Here is a 19,594-nt window from a genome sequence, read left to right as displayed (position 1 = left end):
GAAGTACTCCAAAGTAATTATATCAAGTAGAGGCACAAAAAAATATCCCTTATTATAAGGAGAGTGATGAAATATTTTTGATAGTGCAATCCATCATCTGTTGTGCAGGTGTGTCAGTGGTCTAGACAGCAAGAAGCAGTATGTACAGCCATAGGCATGGAGGGAACCTGGAACTCTGTCAAAAAACAAACTTAAATAAACTCATGTTAATTTATCAGTAAAGTTATTGGTTATTCTTTAGCATATACTCACTATAATCTTCTACCTAAACTTTTCCTTCAATGAAAGGGACTATTACACCTAATGGCATTTCTCAGAGTTGAGCATAAAAGCCAAACATCATAAGAAATTCACATTTTTGAGTGTTGCCGATAGTTATCACTACCTAAAAATCCGTCCACCTCTTTGAATTATTTTTAAAAATTATTTTCTTACCTGAGTGAACATAACATTTTCAGCTTCGCTGTTAAAAGCACAGAGCACAATTCAGTAACCCCTTTTATGAGGCTTTAAGAAAAATTAATGTGCAGATGCGGTTCTCCTCTCATGTAAGATGTACAGAGGAGAATCTGGTTCAAATAATATGCATAATATGCTTATGCTGGTAACACATAGTGAAAAAATAATACATTGGTCTATTAGCATATGGATCAAGCTACTAGAAAATAAGTGACAAAATTTGTCTTACAGAAACAGACAATATGGCTTAGTGTCCAAAGATGGACTTTGTATTCCTATAGACCTGAATTATAATTACATTTCTGCCTCATGCTATTATGGTAAATTTAAACAAGTCAGTTTTCCCATTTTGTACTGGGGATAACAATGTATACTTCGACAATTTATTATGAAGATTAAATGACATTATTTTATTCATTCAACTTTCATTCAATTAATATGTATTATAACATATGTCAGGCAGTATTCTAGGTGCTAGGGATAGAGCAATGAATAAAAGATACAGACCACTGAGGAGGTGACATTTGTGCTGAAACAATGAAAGAAAGAAAGGAACCTTCCCTTCCAAGCAAAGAGTCTTCTAGGGTGAGAGGCCAGCACATGGAGTTTCAGAAGGAATTTGACAAGATGGAGCAGAAAGGAGGTCATTGTGGCTGGAAGACCACAGGAAGTGAGGAAGACGAGATGAGTGTGGGGATACAGGCAGGATGAACCCTATTGGACCTTGTTATTCACTTGGTCATAGTTTACTAGGACCTATAAGTTTACTGGCACACAATAAGTCTAATACCTTTTTAGTGTGAAAATTTACTTAAAAAAATATTACTTAAAAAAAATCAGAACCTTTGATTTTATTCAGCTCCCTCATCTTTTCTCTCTCCAGGGCTAAGACTACTTGATCCTTAGCAACAATTCTACCTAAATCAGCAGAATTAATCTTATAACTAAACATGGAGTAAGAAAAAGCTACAGAACCTGGAACATCAAGATGGGTGACACTTTGCTAGGATACAGATTTCAATTGTGGGTGCCAGTATCCACCAGAATGTCCAGATGGGACCAGTCATATCTCACAGGTGCCAGTCGTACATGTAAACCAGACCAGACCAGCCACATGTTGCTAATAAGCTGTACCCTCGCCACAAGAAACAAAACCACATGTGCCAGCTAGAGAGAAGTAAGGTTGAAATGGGGAATATTCAGAAGATTGAACATCTTCAAGTCAAGGTACCAAGTCATCCAAAGAGATGCTTAAAACTGAAAGCATCGGTGATGCTCTAAGTTAACTAATTTAAAGTTTGTTGCCTATCCCACAAAGATGTTCAGAGTATGCCACCCCCCAAAATTATTTCCCTGGCATAGGGATTATTTTGAGCTGAAAGCAATTTAGAAAAAGCAGACACAAGCGAAGGTCACTGCCAGCCACCCCCCCCCCCCATACTCTCCCACCCCTGTATCTGCCTGAACACAAAAGCTAAAGAAGTGATTTCCACTTGCGAAGATACTGCCCACCCACCCACCTCTGACCCCTGACCACTACCACCTTCCCCTGCGGGAAAAGAGATAACTTTATTACCAGAGATGACATGGCACCAAGAAAGAGTCTATACCAACAAATCTTGCTACCTGGTCCTTATCTATAATTAGTTTCCCCATATATTTACCTTCCCAGAATTTGCCACCCCTAAAAACTCCAAGACCTTTTCCTTTATCTTGTCACTTCTCTACATATTTACTGTTCTTTTATTAAGATGCTACATAAGCCCACGTTCTCGCCACCACTTTGAGTTACTCATCACTGAGTTTTGTGTATCTGCATGATACACACGTCAATAGATGCTGTTTCTTTTGTTAATCTGTCTTTTGTCAGTATCACTTGCAGGACTCCAGCCAACTAATCCAAGATGGGTAGAAGAAAAAAGTCAAGTGGCTTTTTCCCTATACCCACCTACTTTATGTTCAGTAACATGAGAGCTCATTAGTTCTTGAAAATAAAATTAGAAACAGCATTCTATTTATGTTTGCTAATGATTTCTTTCTAATACATACATAAGACCTCAAGTCATTTCAAGTTGTATATACAATATAACAAAATAAAAATATGTGCTTAAATAGAATTCTGTGTAGAGAATCCAAAAACAAAAAAGGCAGAGCGCATTAACAAGGTATGGCAAGCAGATGATTTGTATTAAGGATTTTCAATCAAATTTTAATCTCAGCTGCTTATTTGTAACAAAAACTCCTCAAATCACTTAGGTATAAAAACAGCAAAAAAGAATTGGTGACCTATTTGTAAATGTTTCAGACATGTAAATTTATATAAAAGTGGAGTAAAAGACTTCTTAAAGAATAAGATATTTATTTCATTTGGCTTCTCTAACTAATACAATACAACCTTTCCTCTCTCATTTATAATGTGGCTATTGAAATTGTTTCATTTTCATTTTCTTTTCTTAACTTCTTTCCTCTAAAGCAATCTTTTTCTGGGAGAGGAAAGATAACCTAATAGATTTTTCTATCTTTAATTTCCTGCATTCTGTGAATTTTTAATGCTAATGCTTTAAAGAATTCTTCTTATTTAAATAAGATATTTGATAAAAAGTATTCCAGATAATCTTTCCACTAAATCTTTAACAGCAAAGCTTAAAAAAAAAAAAAAAAGTTATTACCATATGCTCTTTAATGCCTAAAGCAAGATCTAGCATGGAATTGAGAATCATAATGAGGTCAATCTCAATTCCATCAATGTTATGTTCTATTAAAATCAAATCCAATCACATTCCTCATTTCAACCCAGCATGGCTTGGCTTTGAGGTATGTTCAGAAACGCACTTAAATTAGAAGAGAAACATTAACATTTTATCATATGAATACCACTAATGGCTCAGAAGATTAGCAGTAACACATTCAGGAGGCTTCTTCTACAGAAAATGTACTCTTAGTAATATTCCCACACACCTAACTGTAACTCTGGGAGGTGTGGTTTCAACGAACAAAATTCAGGAGCTCATGAAAGACAGAAAGACAGAAAGACAGAAAGACAGAAAGACAGAAAGACAGAAAGAAAGAAAGAAAGAAAGAAAGAAAGAAAGAAAGAAAGAAAGAAATCACTATCAATGAAAACCCCTTAATGAAAAATCCAGTTCCATTTTCCATTTCACCTGAAAATAATTCTTTGTTTACATCATCCTCTATTAAATGAAATAAAGTAGTGTACTGCTTAGGTGAGTAATGAATAATCTATGAGATTATGTATGAGTGACAATCAAATTTATTATTTTCGGAGGGTTTTGGGGAGTGGGTGGGAGGAGAGATTAGGTTTTCTCTGCTTAGTAGGAAATGGTACCAATTCATCATGATTCCATTACTCTTCTTTATAGTTTATCTGTATAGACATATAGTCCACAAGGTTCAGAACAAGAATATCCCGTTATGACAGTGTTTCAGCTTGAACTCTGAAAAAGGCTGGTCTCACCATAAATAGTTTACCCTATTCCATACACCAACACTAGTATATCACTGAAAACAAGGAATAAGAGATCACCTTTAACTTTGTCAGGAATGTATTATTTCCTTTGAATAAATTCAATTTCTTGAGTGCCTAAATTATAACTGGCATTGTTCTAGATGTCAGGAACAGAAATCGTGGCCTTATGGTGCTTGTAATATATACCTAAAGACGAGAGATGCATGGGATTAAAGACTTTTCAAGCTGTAAATTCTCTCAAAGGTCATGAAGAAAGAGTCGTTTTACATTTGTAGGAATTTAAGCCCAAAGAGTTTAAGTGCTTTTGCACAAACCACAAAGCTAGATAATATTCTACTGGGACTAGAAACCAAAAACCTGATCCTCAGCCATTGCTCATTCTGTATATGAACAAGAGCTACATGGAGAGGCTGTTATGATTCAAAGTACGCAGACAACAATGCTATAAAAACTCAAGGAAGGGCTATCTCTTCTCTCCAAATTTAATTACTGCTGAAATCACCTGTTCCTAGAGTTTTAATCTCTAACAATTTAACATAGATGATGTGTATTATTTCAAAATATGTTGAAATAAGGGTTCAAATATGTACAAGAAGGAACTCAAAATATGTTACCCCAAAATGTGCATCTTTGACAAAAACTATTTTGAATCAAAGGCAATGAAGAAGCAGCAAATGCAGGAAAAGCTCTCTCTACCCTCCCGCCATTCTGCCTAAAAGCAGGATATAAATTCTCCTTTTACTAGAGACAATCTCTTATCAGCCCAGAGAGGGTACCAGAGGAATCCATAAACAGACTTTATTTAATTAGTTCTCTCCCATGTATTTACCTTCTCTCAGTTTGCCACCCTCGGAAGCCTAAAACTGCTTTCCTTTGTCCTGTCATTTCTCCACAAATTTACTGTTCTTTGTTGAAGATGCCATGCATGCAAAAGCTCTCAGTCACCATTCTGAGGGACTCTTCATAAAGCTTTCTCCTGCATGAAGTGTGCTACATGTGATCATAAGCAATTTTTTTCTTCTTAATCTGCCTTTTTGTTCAAGAGTCCCAGCTGAAAATGTAAGATGGGAAGAGGTAAAGTTTTGCCTCCCTCACACATAAACTCCTTCTCAAGCTTAAGAAAGCCCTCGTCACCCTGGAGCTCTATAGAGCTGTGAGCTAAAAAGCTAGACACTGAACTGGACCCTCTGGAAACACATGACGCCACCATTTTAGCTGAAGCTAGGGGCTCTCTATGCATCAATTTAGATATGCTCTAAGAAGACTCAGTGCATCTGGTGGTTACACCTTGGCCATTAGGCTCCATATCTGCTGTTTGCTCTGGAATCAAGTGGAAGTGTGGAAAGCGAAGACAGTGGGAAGAGAAAAAGCCAGAAAGTCAGAATTAGGAAAAGCTAAAGATGGAAGTATGTTCAGAGGTAGACTCCTAAGTTTTGGCATCAGTAATAAATTTTTAAAAATATTTTTAAACCATTGGTTCCTTGTTATAAAGGCTAATCTGTAATATTTAAAAATACATAGCATATTATATTTAGCACAATTAAAATTTTTCTAAAACTATCATTTTTAAAAACTCTAGAGAGTAAATTAGGTTTCTTTATTTTTATTAGTATAAAAGTAGTGTACTAAATCTGTTGCCAACCAGTTCTTTATTCTAAATTCAATATGGTATATGTAAATTTACTTTTTTAAATATTTGGTCAGCATCTATGAAAAATGGTTCAAATATACTTGAATGTTCAGTCTGCAATTGAGGAGAATTAGAATAAGAGTTGTGGATCCTCACAAAAAAAAAAGAAAAAGAAAATAGGAAAAGTCAGTATAAGAAGTTTTGTTTCCTGACCGCCCCACCCACTCACCTGAAGTCTTAGAAATATATATACTTCCAGAGACACAGAGACAGAGGGAGGTAAGAAAGAGAGAGGAGGTGAGGAGAGGAAGAAAGACTATAGAACCATAGAGCCTGGGAGAAAGGCTCTATAGCTCAGTGATTCAATCAGAATCCGTTAAATGCTGGGATGGTGGCTCAGCCATAACTGCATAACTGAAACAGAGTACACCATATGTTAAAGTATTTTCTTAAGACAGTGGATGAAGATACTAAAATATTTACCGTGAGAAAGGGATTGGTAGAAGGAAATTCTTAAATATTGTAACACTTTTTACTAATTTTAAGGCCTACAGATTAAATTAATATGTATATTTAGTATGCTGTCTTAACTATTTCATTTTGATGTTCATAAAATATTTATATAAGAACATTCAGTGGATGACTCCTTACTTCTATCCCCCAATCCTATTTTTTCCTCATCAAATCTCAAATAATTCAAACTCTAAGTCAGCTACTTGGGAGTTTTTCAGGAATGTAATCATTATGACAGATATATCTCACATGTTTTCTGCTTTGTGAAATTGTTTCTGAAATCCAATGATCCTATTAAATTTTTTTGGATGTATTAAAAGATTATTATTTTCCCTCCCCAATTAAGAAACGTCCACGACTTACCCTGTACTTGCCACTATCTAAACAACACTTATTTACTTTATTCTTACCAAGAACTTTAATAACTCATGTGAAGATTTCCACAATTTCACATATAGACTGTACATATTTTTGAAACACCACTGTACTTTTTGTCTTATTCAGGGTAATCTTAGTTAATCTAATCCTACGGACAATGTCCAGGTTAATAGCACAAAGCTTACATTACTTAATAGCAGATATTTATGCCAGTTAATAGTTTTCTATCCATCAGTGTTACAAGGGTAGAAATTCTGTGTTCTTTATTATTTTCCTCCTATTCTGTTTTTAGTTTAATTCAATCTATTGTAATAGCATCTTACACAATCTTGAAAAAATGAGTAAAATCACTTGTTAAAGGACTCATGAGTTTCAATGCTTCCAAAGGTTTGTGCCTTATCATTACCCACTTCTTCTAACCTAGACTTTTATAATCTAAGAAAAGTATTTATAGCTCAACATCAAGGAAACATATAACCCTTAATGATAATTTTTTAAGAAACTATACATAAAGTGGAATATGTAAGATTAACATATAAATAATAATAATAAAAATGCTCAGTTGCCAAAGGATGAAAGTTTATTCAAAGACATGTAAGCAATTGATGGAAATGAAAATATAAATGAAAGGAAAAGAAAGAAAAAGGAAGGAAAGATAACCACCACATGTTTTCTAAATCATCAAATTGCATGGCCCACACCAAAAAATGACATAGAAACACGTACATATGCACCCCCTCCACATTACACACTTTTATCTCCTTTGATATTAATTAAATATCCTTTGAATTAACTTTATGACATAGTGTGTTTGGGATAGAAGATGGAATAGAATGCTTCGACACAGTAAACCACTCTTTGCTGGATTTTAAGTAACACCTGCATCTTCAGAGGGCCACAAAGCTTTGCAAATTTCATTGATTTGTTGGTTTGACACAAAGTGCAAATGACTTTGCATTGTGCCAGGCAACTCTGAAATGTTCCAGCTGACTCCGCAATGAGCCATTACATGGTCAAAAGAACTGTAAGGAACGCATCACATCTTTAACCTCAAGCAATAGAGCTCGATCTGCCTTGTTTTAAATTAAACACCCCCTAGGTAATTGTACTCAAGATTTGAAAAGTTTTTCCTTCCTTAAACAGCAAGAGCATACACTAATAGCTTTGCCTTTTATAATTCTGAGAATAATAACCATTTGGGGGACCCGAGAAGAAAGGTAGCCTTCAAGGTGTAGGCCTCAAAGCAAGGAATGAAAACATAAAAGCTGTTATGGTCTGCTTTAGACATCTCGGAAAAGAGAATAATGGTCTCAGCTCCTGTCCTCATTCCTCCTGTGATCAGAGCTCCATTTGCAGTTAATGGCAACTCCTTCTATAGGAGGTCTTTTAGAGGATGTGTAGATTCTGAACAGAATCAGAGAACTGAAAAGTGTCACTGAATGTAGCCTCTGGACTGCTCACCACTTGCAGTTCATAGACAAAGGAGAAAAGAGAAGCGTTACAATCAGCAGGTATTCCAAGAAGCAAGCAGGCCTGAGATGGTAACTAAGTGGCACAACGTAACACACAAAGATGCAATCCACATGTCACAAGGTTCCAATCCTGGCAAGCTTGCCTACTAGCTACGAGAATTAAAAAAAGTTTCTTTGTCTCTTTGAATCTGGCTTTTTTGATCTGAAAAAGTGTGATGATAACAATTCTTACATTGCATGGCTATTGTTATTATTATGTAAGATAAAATCCAAGACACCTAGGACAGTGTCAGGCATGTAGAAAGTGCTCCATAAATGGTAATTATAAGATGACACTGGCAGTGATAATGATGAAGAGGATGCTGACATGTGATGGCCACTCTTATAAAGACTATTTATATTCCGATGGTTTCTGTTATTTCTTGACTTGGAACTTTCATATGCCCTTTTCACTTCCCTCTTGACTGACTGTTTCTTATCTTTTTCATCAAAATGTCATCATTCTGAAAAATTAGCCAAAGCAGTACTGCCTCCAGGGAGACTCCCTGAATCCAGCTGATTTGGATGCCCCCTTCTACTCTTCACATCTACCAGAGCAAAATGTAGATGGCTCGGTGAAAGCCACCCAGAGAAGCTGGGTTCTAAACAGAATAATTAAAGATGCTTGGGCTTCTACATGTTCCAGGCACTATGGTAAGGGATAAGAATAAATAAATGAGACATGGTTACAGGCCATAGAAATACTTTCAGGCTAGACTTAAAACTACAGCAAAATTTTCATAAGAGCCATACAGAAGTAATTATAAAATTCTGCGAGAACACAGGAGGGAGAAATTAATTTAATCAAGGGAAGACAGAGAAGTTTTATAGAACATCTCAGTTATAAAATAATGTGGGTTGGACCTTAAAGGGTGAGTACAAAAAGTCCCCTGACAGAATCTTACCACAACAGTTTGTCCTCATATTTATATAGGCAAACCATCTCGAAGGAGCATTGAGTACACAGACGGCTCCCACTGAAATGGTAATAGATTATTCCACTTATAAGCAAATAAAAAACAAAGTAGTAGGATGGAGTAGCTTATATTTAGCCTTTCATTTGTTCCAAGGGTGATTTTTAATCAAAGCAAGGCTCAACGATGTGAGCACAGAGGTAATTTGGGAGCTAATACCAGCTCAGGTGGTGGTCAGGTTGCATTTGCTTCTTAGTGATGGGCTTGCTGGGTAGCTAAATGAATTGATGATTGCAAATTGCTTTGAAAATATGCAATGCTGAAGAAATGCCATGAATTACTGTTGTTCAATATACTCAGGAGACAAACTTGTCTCCAAACAAAAGGTCTCCAAAAGATGGACTATGTTTAAAGACATTTAGTAGTTTTCTTTTTCACAACAAAGATGAAATTTTAGCTAGATTTATTCTAAAGCCATCATAATGCCTAAAGATAATCTTTTCTAAATGACATTATAATAGAGTAAATCTGAAATTGCTCATAAATTCCACTTACAGGAAACTTGAAAAAAAATGCATTAAACTAAAACAGTTATGCCATCTCACTTAAAATAAATTATAAGACAAAGAAAGCTTTCCATGGAAATGATAGCTATGATAACAAAGAGCAAATAAGAAGAAACAAAGTTGTCTAACAACTCATATAAACAATATAGAGAGGGTTCTTTTAAAAAGATGATAGAATAAACTGCTAGGAGAAACTCTATTGGATTTGAACAATCATTCCTTATTTCAAATGGCTATCAGCAATGTTTGTCTTTATCAACTCTAACCAACATTTACAAAAGCTTTAATAGAAATAAAATTAGTCATATAATAAGGGCAATAATATTCATAATACTTTCCATTGTTATTATACTTTCTAGTTTTTACAGTAAATTTAACTAAGTTAATACAACACTATGAAGTAGATATGATGTGTTATTAATTTTTTAAATTTTTAAACAGGTAATTGAGGAAAAGAGAGGTTATATGGCTAGAAAGGTTAGATTCTCAGAGCTGGTATGTTTCAGAATCTAGGCGACAACAAATTCTTCTAATTTCTATGCCGGTGACCTAATGACATTATTTTAAAATACTGAAAAGATCTTGTAAAAATCTTTATCCAACTAGTAAAGTTTAAAAGAAATAACAAAACGGATCTCTTTTGATATTACAATAAAAATAATATTTATAGTATTTGATTTCTAAATTAAGAAAAATTTTAAATAAAAGCATATTTATATAATAAAATGGAGAGGTAACAATGAATCAATCAGACCAGTCTTCCCAAACTGTGTTCCTTGGAACACTGTTCCATAAGATGCCATAAGAACAGTCATTGCATAAGATGCCATGAGAATGCTCATTCCATAAACTGGGGGAAAAAGGCTTTGCAGTAAAATATATTTGGGAAATGCTGCTTACTATGTCTCTTCTTTCTGACTCTATCTCTATTAATACACACACACACACACACACACACACACACACACACAGCCTCTAAGAATATCTACAGCCAGAAACCATTGGCCTCCAAAATTCACATTCTATCCCTGTGTTTCTTAAACTGTAATATGCATTCATCCAAGAGCAGACTGCTATGTGACGGAAATACCCAAAATTACAAAGTATGGTACATACCTCTGTAGTGACAATTTTAGTTTTATTTTATTTAAGAATAAAATATATGAAATATAATTTTTTAATTAAAACAAACAAAAGGCTATTACTTCAAAGCATTTTTGTTTGTGGCAGACTGCTCTACCCCAAAACCAGAAGCAGCCTGAGAGTGAGTCTATTTCTCTCTGCCATAATGATGACTTTAGTAGAAATGCTGAGAAGGAATGGGATCTGAAACCCGGAGAGAAATGGCATGCCCAATATTCAAAACAACATACACCTTCTCAGGTTTGCATGTTTGCATTTATCTGCTAAAACTCGCAAAAGGAGAGTAACAAGAGGAAAACATGCTCAAAGAAACAGCCTGTGTTAAAGAAAGCTTGTCGTCTACTGTATCTCTGTAGAAACCGTGTATTTCACTGTCATTGTGAATGCAAACTGTAGTCCTAGTTATCGAGATCTAAACAAGTTCAGGTACGAATCTTTCCCAACTGTTTTAAGGGTAAGTATTCAATTCTATCAACTAGTAACTTACAAACACATTTAACAGGAGTTTTCATAATTCCTAAGTAAGTTTCTCAATAACCTAAATATTTAGAGCCATGGATCCCTTTGTTTCTTGAACAGGTAACTTTGTATTAGAAATTACAAAGACCTCACTTTGTAATAGAAAATTTGTATGAAGTGTCCTGCATGTGTCCAGTTTGAAAGTTTTGAGGCTAGGGTTGTGCTGAATAAAAACATGTAGAAAGGAAAAAAAATGCAATTACAATGCACTAAACTGAGGTCCGGAGGCCTACATCGTGGTTCCTGCTTTGCCTTAAACTAGCTATCAATTAATTGACTCAGTGTCCCCAGCTTAAACATGACAATACTTGCTGAGATGACCATACAGTTCACTCACGAAGGCCAAAGGTAGGCAACACGTGTGCACGCCCCTGTCAAATCTAACGTGAGAATGTAGAGCATAATAAAGGTATTTATTACCACTATTCTGTACACCTGAAACTAATATACGATAAAAAGAAAATTGAGGTTCAAAACAAACAAACAAAAAAATCCTCATTACCTAAGACTTGGATTTTTCCATCATGTGACTCTCAAAATATTAAGTGATGTCTCACGCATGGCAGGCACTCAATAACCAACCAGCGGTTGAACTGATATGGTCAGGGAGGGACAAATATTTTTGAAAAAGGCACCAAATCAAAAAGGCTAAAGATATGGTAGTTGGCAAGCATGAAAAAGGACAGTAAAGAAGAAATGTAAATACAGATTAGAAACAAAATGAAGTACGGCCTGCTAATTACTGATAAGGAGTCGGAAAGAACATGAAATGGTGAGTGGGTATGTGGCTTGAAATTTCACAAACAAATAGAACTTGAGGACCTCAATCGACAGATGTAAAAGGGATCATTTAACATTAATAACGATATAAATGTAAGAACTAAAAGGTTGCAGGGGGTGGGGAGCAATTCTTGTTTTAAGAGACTTAAAAGATTCCGTCAGAGGGAGAAGGCAGATTTACTTTCCCACAAATAATTTTTTTTGCGCTGTTTGAACTTTCACCATATGTGAAAATTTCTTTTCTTCTTGTTCCTATCCTTTACTTTTTTTATTTTTAGTTATTAAAAAAAAAACTTTCTAACAAAACACATTTTAAAAAGAAAATGAAGGATTTTTAAGTTATAGTCCCAATTGACTGATTTCTTTAAACAAATATATTTATCTTAATAAACTTAGAAAATATTAATTTTGGGGCTGAAGTTTGGTATAAATATATTAAAGTTAAATCCATAATTAGTTCTTTTTACAAAATAATTTACATGATAAGACAGGATATAGAAATGAACAGCTTTAGGATTCTGATATTACTTTGATTCAAAATCTGATGAATCAGTATCTTTTTGTGAAAGATTAAGTCATTTCTTGGGAGTTTAGGCAATTGGAAAGGTAGAGCGCACAGACTTCCCCCAAGAGTGCTCTTACTTCTGACACTAATTGCAAGTACGAGGCATTTCAAAAACACCCTCAGTTGTGATAATTATCTAGAAAGATCCACAGGACTCACTAAGAGCTGTCGAATTTGGTTAAAGTTTGTTACAAGGAAAGGATACTGATGAAAATCAGCCAAGGGAAGAATCACAAATGGCAGAGACAGGTAAGTAACAAAAATGGAGTTCCCATCACCCTCTTCTCATGGAGTCAGGACTCATTACTTTCCTGACATTGTTTGACAATATTCACAGTGTCGCCAACAAGGGAAGTTCACCAAGGCCTAGCGTTCAAAGTTGTTGAGCTCTATCATATAGTATAATTGATTGACTGCTCACATGGTTGACTTCCATCTCCAGGTTGCCTGTTACATGTGACTCGAAGCCTCCAATCTAAATCACTTATCATTTTATATCACAGTTATGACCAAAAAATTTAAGTCATAGGTATGAAAGTACTTCAAAATGTCATAATTTTCCTACAAATAAAAATTAGTATGAGCTTTATTCATTTAGGCTTTCTTTAAAAAATCAGAAAAGTCCCACCAAAAAAAAAAAAAAAGGACGTACCAATGCAATAATATAATTCAATCGTGCTTAAAAGGCAGAAATTATTTTCAATTAATTAGTTATGGTAAATCGACATTTTTGCAATACCGTTAAATATTCATTAATAAATATTAATGAAATGCATCATGATATGATGGCATAAATTAGTAAAAGCTATTTTTATATCTAGCATTTGACAGTCTAAAGAAAAAGCAACAACGTTACTATATAGGACATAATAATTTCATCCCTTTAATGTTCACCAAGAGGCTACCTTTGGCTATATATATTCTATGTATTACACTTGGTGAAAACTTCTAATTTTTAGAAATGAGGAAATTGCTCTTACTTGAGAAGAAATGATATGGAAAACATAGGAGACTTTTTTTCTTTCTTTTTCTTTTTTTTTGATCACCTTCACATTCTGAGAAATTTCAATTAAGAATAATTAATGGGAAGAATAATAGGACAACATGTTACTTTGAACACATGTAAAAGGAATATAAAAATATTATAACTTAACATTTTCAAATTATGCAAAACAGTGTTTTTCCCTGGCTAACAGCATTGTGTTAGGGCTAGGAACTTTGTATTTTCATCCACTTCCTTAACCCACATAGGAATCCAGTAAATGCCATAGAAATATAAAAGCTTACAATAAAACTTCTAACTAAAGCCACGGGATGATCTATAATGCATGGTGTAGTAGTAAAGAGGACATGCATGTTTGCTTGGGTAAGAAATACAAAAGAAATGAAGGCCACTCAATGGGCTGGCAAAGCCATTGTTGCACCTGTAGGTATGTAGAGTCTGAAGTACCACACAGAGAGAGAAAGACTTTACAGGTAGGGTTTTGAAGTCTTTATCCACTCATTGGTCCCAGTCATGAAGGCAACACCAATCCAAACACCACTCTTCCTTGTTCGAAAACTAAACATAAAACCTGACCTCAGTTCTAGAAATTGAAGCTTGAGCCAAACAACTAACGAGCAATGAATTTGCCCATTAATAACAATTATGTGTAACTCTAGGGCTGCCCTGGGTGGTCTTCATATTTTATACTCTGGGTTTTCCATAGTTCCTTCAATTTTCTGGGCAATTCTGCATAACCTTTCAACAGATCCCAACAACGTTCTCACTTTTTCTTAAGTAAGTTAGAAATAGTTTCTGATGTTTACAGTCAAAGAACCATGACTAAAACAAGTCCTGTGTCCAAGAATGGTAGATAGCCACAATACTGACATCTTTGTCAGGAACCTGTCAAGTTGACCAATGTAATTTTTTCATGTACTTGACAAGAACTTCAGTTCTGTAAGAGATTCAAAAAGTGTATAAAGACATGATTTCAACCCACCTCCCACCCTGTAAGCTTTGAATATAGCCAGGGAGACAGAAATCACATATGGGAAACAATTACAAAACTATGAAAAACTGAGTTACTAAAAAAGAAATCTAATTTTTCTGTGAAATAGCAGTTCTGGAATGGGAGAGAATAAAATAGAACGAAATCCCAAAGATTTTTTGGAAGAAGATCAAGATTGAGCACAAACTAGTATCTAAATAAAGAGCCCCTGTTATTAGGAGTATAAATAAATAAGTCTTAATGAAAAAAAATACCTAGTGTATACATTTAAAGTGAGAATAATAAAATCCATACTGTTAAGAAATGTCTTTGGATGGGTATAATGAAGTAAAAAGAGTCAGGGTCTCCATTGATAAAATGTACATTGCAAATGCAGTTGGCAGTGCTCAGGTTCACTAAAAAAAGTACACAGAAGCAATTCTACCTCTGCGCATTCCCAGGTATGCCTTACCCAGAGGGCTCTGCCCAGGCCTCAAAAAATGGATGAGCTGGAGGCCAGCATGGAAAGCAACAGGACAGATCCACAGCGGGCAGAAGATGGAAAAGAGGACCTATAAGAGAAGAGTGAAAGCAATGTCAGGAAGAAAAGTTACTGGAGATAAAACAACAGCTTAGAGAAGTAGTATTTCAAAGATTTCAGAAGTAGCAGATTTACCATCGATGCAAAACACAAAGTAAGAAATAACGACAAATGAAAACGATTGATGTTTATGTACGCTATTAGATTTTGGTTTTTGAAAGTAAGTCAAACCCTTTAATTTGACAAGTTATTTTTTGTTGTTGTTTATTTGTTTTAAGGGTCTCATCAGACAAAATTTCTATGATTCAGGGATTTTATAAATGCTTGACTGAGAGATGGGCCATTCCCGGGCATATCTATTTATAAAGGTTAAGAACAAGACAGAAAATCAAGGAAGGCTGAGAAAATCTTACTTACCAGATTTTATGCCATATATGTAAGGTGATAATTAGGATGATTAAGTAATTTATCATCCAACCCAGGATTCTTTTGAAGAGTTATATGGGGGTTATTAATAATTGTGTAAGAACAAGATACAGAACACATAGACGTATAGTTACCTTACTAACAACCATTTCAGAGAGAGCTGGGGAGTAAGGGTTCCAAAAAGCATTTTCTCAAGAGTAACAGCAATTTGAGCAGGTATTTTTTAGCTGAATATTATGCAGATCTAGGGCCAGAGTTATTGCTCAGACAACTGCCAGAGAAGGAAGGCCCCTTCTCTTGTAGCCCCCAACCCCAGACTCAGTTTACCCTGTTAAAACAGGCTGAACACATATTTCAAGGGTATTGATTTTAAAAGGCACTAAAAATTATTAGTTCGAAATCACAATATTAGAATATGTGTTGAATAGTAAAAAAAGATTCTAGAAAGGCAAGGTAATATTTTCTCTAAATTCCCCAACTGCATAACTAAGCTTTCCTTCTCACAAAGATTTATCTTTGAAACTCTTCCCTAACTCTGTCCTCATTGAGATCTTGTCATACTTGTTATGCCTTCACTTCATGAAACTACTGAAGAATCTTGAAACTACTGAAGAGGCCCCCTTATATATTCACAGCTACTCCAAGCAAGACAGAGCATCCTGGAACCTAACCTACATTAACCAAAGAAAATAAGCAATGTTTGTTTGGTTCCAAACAGTGAGCTAAGGTAGATGTAGGAAGTGCAGGAATGAATCACCCAGTCTGATTACATTTAGCCAATGGTACCAGGTCATTTCCAAAGGACGACTAGCGTTGACCTTTCTGTATTTAACAGAAAGACAAAAGATGGTGTGTGGAGACATGTAACGTGTCCCATAGACAGAGTCCTGAAAGGTCAATGTGACAGCAAAAAAAGTTGCTGAGGGGAAGGTTTCACACTGGCTTTAAAGCAAGGAAGCAATCACCTTGTGGTAAGAGATCAAGATGTGATGGGATTTACTTTTTTCATGTCTCCCCTGTGAAGAGAGGGGCAAATGAATAATAACAGAGGTAGTGTCTGATGATGGGGGTGCTATCACTGAAGCATAAGTAAACAGATGACATGCTCCTGAGCCAGAAAAAAGCACAAGGTAAGGAGACCTCATATACTGGGAGCCTTCAATTGCACTAACAGTTCTGCAGAAAATCCAAGTCAAGAATGGCAGAGGTCAGGTTGCTGGCTTATGCTCTCCCTTGGTGACAGCTCCAGGCAATTTTACCATCCAGCTGTTCTGTTTTTCAAAACTAAAGTAATTGGAATTGAACTACAGAGCTTTGCTAAAACCCTAGCAATTAACAGTGCGATTTCCCAAATTGCACTGTAATGGGAAAGTGTCCATCAATCAACCCAGTGAAATAACACATTTTCTCACCAGATGTGAGATTTAATATCTTCATAACTCTCTGGATTTACCACTTATGAATTGTCAGGCTTGCCTCGAGCTCTGAGAATTAATAGACTACATTTCTGCTATGCAAGGATGGTTTACAGTTGTAAAATATCCCCACCTTCATTTGAGATATATTTACCAAAATGTTCTTCCAGATGAACTCAGAAAACATGCTAGATGGGAAAAATTTTTTTCTATTTATATGTTACATAATATCATTGTCTATATAAATACAGTCCCCAGAGTCTCAGCAGAGCACGCTCTTGCTACAAGAATAACCAGTTTATCACTGGCAGTGAACAATAAATTTTAATGTGAAGACACAACAGTTTTAAGTTTTAAACTTTATGGTTTTCTGGATGCAGACCAAAAATATTCTAAGTTTCTAATTCTGTATGTATGTACAGGTCCTGCTGTTCATCCTGGACTAAGAAGAGAATTCAAAGAATCCACATATGCTCATCTTGTCACTATAGTTATCAGGTACGTCAGTTCTCATTTTAGATTTCACTCCAATCTCAAACATTTGAGCTGTGGCCAAGATGAAACTGCCTCATGAAAGCAATCCAGGCAGATTCCTGTGATGCCAGAACCTCAAACTTTCTAGGTTTGGAAACTTATTCTTGCCTCCATCCCACAGGGGGAAATATTGTAACAGTGAAGGTCACTCCACAGGCCTCTCAGGGACTGAATTTATTTAACAAATTATTCTTCTCCTACTGTGTCGTTTCAGGTCCTGTGATACATGCAGGGTGTCAAAGGGGCAAGGAGGAGGAGCCAGGAGAGGCTGCAGGAGATTTGGGCAGGGGGCCTTGTTGTGGTAGTTAAAGAAGGTCCCCGATACCAGATGATGTCTGAGATTGACTTTATATCACAACGGAAATCTATTGTCCAAAATGGGGGCTGCCTAAATGATTATAGTTATTTCAGAATGACAAACAAAAAGCAGTCATGGAAGTTCAGCATTTTAAGGAAACTCGGGGAACATATAATTCATTTCCTAATTTCAGAGATTCATAAAATGATTCATTGAAAACTGTCAATCACACTACTGCATCAGCTGATACAACTTACCAGGCATAATGTATTATCCTAAATAATCTGTCATTCATTCCCAACTGGTAACATTTAATTCTTCTTGACCATATTAATTGGCTTTAGAAGTTAATACAGGTTGTTTTATTTTTTCTTTTGGCAAAAGGAAACACTAGAGGACATGAAGCAATCACCTCGTCTAAATAATGAAAAAATGATATATCTCTGTACAATTTATTCTATCAGAGATTCAAATCACAAAGGAATAATTACATATTAAGAAACAGTTCAAAATCCATAAAAACAGACTGAGGAAATACAATTGAGATTGGTATAATCAATTTAAATGATAATAAGAATCCCCAACAATAGAGAAATAAATTACTATTTAATAAATAGTATCGAACAAATGTGATATCAGTATAGAAAAAAAATTACCTTAGAGTCATTCCTCATACCACAGACGGTATTAATGCCAGATGAGTCAGTTAAACTTTTTTTATTGAAAACCAAAAGAAAAAGAACAGTTCCTCTCCAGCTATGGGGAAGACAGAAATTCCTGATACTGAGGAAATGGAGTATATTAGAATCTTATCAGAGACAAGATGGATGTGCACAGATATGTAAAACTAAAGCATATGAACTATAACATGTAAAAGAAGAAAGCAACAAAATGAGGCCATGCAATAAGAATATGTGATTAAAACATCCTATCTCACACACATGTATGTGCAGATAGAATCGATGTGCTATGCAAATCAGTATCCAGATTGCTGCTTACAAATGAAGGAGATAAATTTCACATGAACAAAGAAATAGAGAACGATCATAAGGAAGAAAAACAAAGCCTTACAAAAATGTTAAGTAAAATAGCATTGCATACCTACTGTTTTGGAAAATAAAATTAAAAATGATAAAGCTTAATATGGGACTTTGGGGAATTAGAAAATATATCCCCTGGGTCACCAACTGGAGGTCTGTTCATGGGCTGGATCAGGCCAGCAGCATTATTTTCCCCACACAAGTTTTCAAAAACACTTTAAAATGTCTTGCCAACGCTAAAGAGTTGCAAGATTTTATATAAAACCTGGACTTCTGGATTCTCCGTAAAAATTGGAAGTTCTATACCAACGCTGAAACGGTTATTTTCACAAGGCAACATCCAGGAGACCCTGCCCCTTCACCACCCTCTGTTGTCAAATACCTGGTAAGTTACACTCAGTGATTTTACCAGTTTGGAAAACTAAGAAAAGCTCATGTATTCTGAATATGAGTTTGAGATTTACAATTTATACATTGCTGAAGTCATTAAAAAGTTGTTTCTCTAAAAAGCTATCCGTAAACATGTAACAAGAGTTAAAAATCTATGAAACCAACATGTATCTCTTAAACCCAACCTGCTCCCACCACACCAAAACTAAAAGATCAGCCAAAGCTGACTCGAAATAGCAAAAAGGAGAGGAATAAATCTAAATATCTAACAATATACGAATAGCTAAATAAAAGACTACATTGTGACAGGTGACACTTCCATGTAGTTATTACAAATTAGACTACTTATTATGTGCTTAGTTTGATGGCAATGTGAAAAAGTGACTAACAAAAAAAGTGATCATATGAAGCAATGCTAATTGTAAAAGGTCTAGGGCTGTATCCTCACAGAAATGAGAAGTGAATGTGGAATGATGTTCATTGGCTTCAATATGTGTGAAAGGTCTTCCACA

The 19,594-nt window shown here is 35.2% G+C and overlaps 1 protein-coding gene across 1 annotated transcript in view; it reads right to left on the bottom strand.

Moving 5' to 3' along the window:
- LOC107512506 (multiple epidermal growth factor-like domains protein 6) overlaps window positions 1-19,594 on the bottom strand; it is a 495,076-nt gene that overhangs the window by 274,074 nt on the left and 201,408 nt on the right. The window contains 2 exon segments of the mRNA XM_036219008.1: window positions 14,906-14,965; window positions 14,968-15,010. Coding sequence (XP_036074901.1) covers window positions 14,906-14,965; window positions 14,968-15,010 — 103 coding nt within the window.

Source organism: Rousettus aegyptiacus, unplaced genomic scaffold (genome assembly GCF_014176215.1).
Source record: "Rousettus aegyptiacus isolate mRouAeg1 unplaced genomic scaffold, mRouAeg1.p scaffold_m13_p_4, whole genome shotgun sequence".
NCBI classification, from domain to species: Eukaryota; Metazoa; Chordata; class Mammalia; order Chiroptera; family Pteropodidae; genus Rousettus; species Rousettus aegyptiacus.
The sequence above is the reverse complement of the archived record's forward strand: the minus strand, read 5'-3'. Positions and strand labels throughout refer to the sequence as shown.